General features: G+C 37.8%; 1 protein-coding gene across 3 annotated transcripts; it reads right to left on the bottom strand.

The window, feature by feature from the left end:
• Positions 1-1,450: 1,450 nt before the first annotated feature.
• Positions 1,451-3,753, bottom strand: LOC105174541 (transcription factor DIVARICATA). 3 transcript variants are annotated; one of them, XR_848840.3, is made up of 3 exons: positions 2,702-3,599; positions 1,938-2,490; positions 1,451-1,851 (listed from the first exon to the last, which is right to left on the bottom strand). XR_848840.3 is itself a non-coding variant. In XM_011096676.3 (2 exons), exons 1-2 carry the CDS (start codon positions 3,124-3,126, stop codon positions 1,989-1,991), a joined length of 927 nt encoding a protein of 308 aa, XP_011094978.1. In that variant the 5' UTR covers positions 3,127-3,589; the 3' UTR covers positions 1,451-1,988. The 3 variants fall into 3 exon arrangements, 2 of the variants coding, with proteins under 2 accessions (XP_011094978.1, XP_088731913.1); XM_011096676.3 differs by having other exon boundaries at positions 1,451-2,490; positions 2,702-3,589; XM_088875787.1 differs by lacking the exon at positions 1,451-1,851 and having other exon boundaries at positions 2,446-2,584; positions 2,702-3,753.
• Positions 3,754-4,661: the final 908 nt, after the last annotated feature.

Raw genomic sequence — 4,661 nt, 5'->3', positions numbered from 1 at the left:
CTAATCACCTTATGATCGAAAGCTAACTCACACGAAAGTTGTTCTTAATCGAGCGTCTGTTGATCTTTTGGGAGGGACCCATAGAAGAAGCATCAAAGAGAATTATTACTTTATGCCATAAGGATCTAGTCAGCTCTGAATTTCTCTCTCCTTTTTCAGAATCAGTAATGTTGCATCAACAGTTAGATCATTATGGAACAAGATATCAGAATCTAATGAGAACAAGAATAAAGAAACAACAAGCATTAATCTTTTTTTTTTTTTTTGGTTTTGAATATTAAGGTTGTGAGATTAGGTATAAGGTCTAAATATACTTGAAGGGAGAATATCACATCAGAATAAAGTAAAAGTCTTTTTTTTTTTTTTTTTTTTAGTGGTGCAAGTTGCAAAAAAGTTGCTCCCTTTGAAAAAAGAAAGAGTGGGGTTAGTTTGTCATTTACCAAAAGAGCTTGTGGAAATGGTGATGCTGCTTTTTGTTTGCCTTCAAAATTCTTTGGGCTATAGTGGGTGGGACCTCTTCAGACAATTTGCAGAAATATTGATGCCTGGTGGACAGTATGGTTTTTCAAGATTCAGTTTTGGAGAAATAGTAGCAACAATTTGCAAACACAAACAAGACAAAGTGGTGAACATATTAGGCACCAATTATTGGTTCAAATCCTTTGAATTCAAGACTAATCTGCAACATATTTGGAGTAATGCAGTTGCAGTTCTTGCAAGAAAAAGTTTGGTAAATGCCCGAATTGAGAATGATTAATTGGTTCTCTTTAGATTCATGTTCAACCTAACTTCACAAACAACACCATGTTAAAACTAGCATTGATCTCTCTCACAGAAGCTATCGAAAAATTTGATTTAATTATTGAACTCAAGTTCCAGATCCTAGTTGATTGCAGGGAGGAATTTAACTTCAAATGCACTTTTATGAAAATCCTGAGGTTGCAATAATTCTAACCCACTCAGAAAGGAGAATCTCAGCAAGTGTATTAGAGATCTTCAAGAATGATCACATTCATTTCTATGGTATTTTATTACCATCCTGGAAAGCCTTTTCTCTCACAACTTTAAGGAAGATAGATACATGATACATGGGGTTGGCAAGAATCAAATATATTGAAGTGGCTATTGTGCTGTAGGATGCCTGAGGATTAGTAAATCATGATACCTTCATGATAAGTAGACAATGAAGTATGCGATAAAATGATAAGGGTAATAATGAAGGAAAAGGGAGCATCAATCAACTCCTCCAAAAGGTAAAATTGGACCTCAGTATTAGATGCCAATTAAGCCAATTTTAGTCATCAAAATGTGAAAACTCAGGCTCTGCCAAGGTGGAATCATTCAACAGACTATAGCATATGTATTGTCTGCAAGAGTGCACTCTGATTCGGCACATTTCGGTTCAGAATCACACACATTCATCAATTCCTGTGAAGAATGGGATATCACATTCTGGTAATACCTATGCGTATAATTACTTGAACACACCAACTCAACTAATTCTACAACAAATGGCAAATACTTTTAGAGACGATATGCGGATGATTTGGGTAAACTACAACACTTAATTTTTCCAGACAAATGGTAGTTCCATTATTAGCAATTTGTAATGAACAATAATAATATCTACATGCACTTCTAGAAGCTTTCTAGTGAAACACATTGCGTGAATCAGAAAGCCTTCTTTCTTCTAGCTGGATTCTTGGTTACCTTGTAAACTTGGAGGAAGCATCATTTTATTTGATGATGTTGTTACCCCGACGCAGCATTATCTGCAGCATAGTTTTGTTTCCATACGCACGAACCTTTTCATCAAGAAAATGATGTTGAAACGCACGCAAGTTTCATCTGCTAAAAGGTCATCGATTGATAAATCAAGAAGCCCCTGATAAAAAGTTGGTATATTTACTAATACTTTCTGGGCAAAATCAACTAACTTGGGAGCCTTCCTTATCATATACATCCTTGTACTCCATGTGTTTCTGACTTTATAGATGTCGGGTCGGATGCATCTGAAAAATTGTACCATGATGTCCTAGCCGGAATGCATGTGAATCAATGCTCTGCATACGGTGTTCGTGCAGATTAAGCCCAAATGAATACATCCCTTGAAGATGAGTGATCATTAAGCTGCTGTTTGCTGGGCTGAACCCCATCACTGCTCCAGGATTCGTAAGGCTGGAATCATATGTTGCTCGGACCACAACATCTGTATCCAAATTTTGTGGTGACTGCATGATCAAGTTTGATTTTTCTGGTGAGCGAGAGGGCCTATCTTTCTCTGGCGAAGGAGACTTGGTTTCCTCAAGATTGACAGTTGTGATATCATGTATGCTTGATCTTCTCTTATCTTTCCCCCCAGAAAGCTGCCTGATAAAATACTTCTGAGCGTGACTAGCAACCTGAGTTGGAGTCCTCGTGGTTACAAAGTTGCGAGAGATATTTCGCCAATCTCCTTTTCCGTACTTTTTTAGTCCCAACAGAAACAGTCTGAGAGTTCAACATCAACACAAACATATCATCACAAATAGCAAGGAAAAAGGGTAGATGGAAAAGAACATCGTATGAAGGGAAAAGTCATCACCTGAAGAACACAAAAAAGACATTCTAATACATTAAAAAATGAAAGAATTTTCATTCAAATGTCTGTCTTGGCAAAAAGAAGCTAATCTATCCAAGATTAGATGAAACAAAATTTTACCTGTGCTCTTCCTCAGTCCAAGGCACGCCCTTTTTCCTTTCATGGTCAGAACATCGAGTGGAAGAGTTCCGTTTCCCACCAGGGCCATACAGCTGTTTCAACCCCTCATAGCCATGATTACTAACCCACTCCAATGTGAATGAGTTATTGGTATAGCCCGGTATGGGTATAAGCCCAGCTTCTATATCACTCACATCTTCCACCAATTCCCTGTACTGTTTGATCACATCGCTGACGGTCTTCCCCGGGATCATGGACGCCACATTGTGCCAGCGATCAGGAGTATCCTTATCAAATAAGGCAAGAGCATTTTCAAACCTCTTATTCTCCTCAGGAGTCCATTTGGTGACCGTATCCTCCTGGAACAACCAACTCGAATCGCTGAGATATGAAGCTGGAGAAACAAGTCCCATTTCTCTGTTCATTGCCTCTACCACTTCATGAAATAAAACAGACCTTCAAATTGAAGAAAGACACCAAGTTATGGGGGGGTGGAGATATAGGGAAGAAAAGAAGGAGATTAGCGAGTTGTTGATGAGATGAGATTAACGTTAAGTCAAGGGCGAGCATTTAAGAGGAATCTGATTACTTTTCCACACATGGTGAGGAATCTGGGAAAGGCTCCCTAACTTTCCTAAACCCAAGGAAAAAAATTTCAAGAAGCTGTTGAAGAAAAAAAAGGAAAAAAAAGGGGGGGGGGGGGTAGATCTTGCTTGGGAATGATAGATATTGGAATTCTTTAACTGGTAGCTGGATGAACAGAGAGGACAAACTAGTAAGAAAAAATTCAGATTCAGAGGACCTATGCCAATAAAACAAAACAAAGGCTGTCATATATATTGGTTGATGATACTGCAGTAATCAGTATCGTTGAAAGAAAGAAACAGGGTGGACTGTGGAGGAGAAACAAGTAAATTCCACTAAGTAGAAACCTTTTTTTTTTTTTTCTCAAACGTCTCAACAACTAGCACTATGAAAGATCTCACATGTGTTATTTCATTTTGTGTACTAAAAGAAAGTCTTAAAGTTACAGAGATTTAGACAAGTAAATCTATGTCTTCCAGTTATTGTACTTTGGTTGTTAGATGGAAGGGATTTTCAGGGCTGAAAACACACAGCGTTATTGTATTGTTATTGTAATAAGAAGAAGAGGGTCGGGAGTCGGGACTTAGACAGATCAAAGGTGTTTGCGAATGATTGGTGGGAAGGTGCATGTGGGGGCAGCAGCTGACTGAAACTTTTTATTTAGGAGGGAGAGAGAGAGAGAGAGAGAGAGAGAGAGAGAGAGAGAGAGAGAGAGAGAACTGGCTGATCAAATGCAGAAAAGGACCACCAGTCATTCATTCATGTTGCTTCATGGGCACATATGTAATTGCAGTCCGTCAAGAGATGAGGTAGCTTAGCTCTCAGCTCCGCCAATAGTTATGTGATTATTATGTCCACATTTTCAGCTGCTGCATTTGCAAGCTTCCATTCACCATATGTCTCTCAACATTTATACCCTAATTTTGCAGACAATACTGATCACACCTCACCCTTCATTAATCACTTTTAATTGTTTCCAGTCTCATCAAATGCACTTCATCTAATTAATTAACTTTTTTTTATCAAAAATTTTACATTATTCATCGTCTTTTTCAATTTTTAAATTCATATAATAGAATAAGATGTATAATGATATAATTATGTCAAACATCATCGTACCAAGGTATTAATCCATGTAAAAAGTCATCTCACATCCAAATAATGCATGCAGTTGAAAAGCACCCTATATTGAATTGGGGGGGAGTGTGTGTTAAACCTAAGTATTAGGAATTAATTTGTTAATGCAAAGGAAATAGTGTAAAGCACAAGGTACAATAAAGAAGATGCAGTTTGACTTGTACGGGGTATTGGGATGAGGACACGTTTCAAGACCATATTAGTCTGCCCTTATTTATATTTGCTTAAGAAAAAGTCC

This window comes from Sesamum indicum, linkage group LG11 (assembly GCF_026168435.1).
Source record: "Sesamum indicum cultivar Baizhima isolate 11 linkage group LG11, ASM2616843v1, whole genome shotgun sequence".
Lineage (NCBI taxonomy): Eukaryota > Viridiplantae > Streptophyta > Magnoliopsida > Lamiales > Pedaliaceae > Sesamum > Sesamum indicum.
The sequence above is the reverse complement of the archived record's forward strand: the minus strand, read 5'-3'. Positions and strand labels throughout refer to the sequence as shown.

Bases quoted from the DNA above. Each gene is read 5' to 3' on its own strand.
- LOC105174541 (XM_011096676.3), bottom strand. From the start codon at position 3,126: ATGAACAGAGAAATGGGACTTGTTTCTCCAGCTTCATATCTCAGCGAT. The intron at 2,491-2,701 runs GTAAAATTTTGT...TTGAACTCTCAG, and splicing joins TGGACTGAGGAAGAGCACAG to ACTGTTTCTGTTGGGACTAA.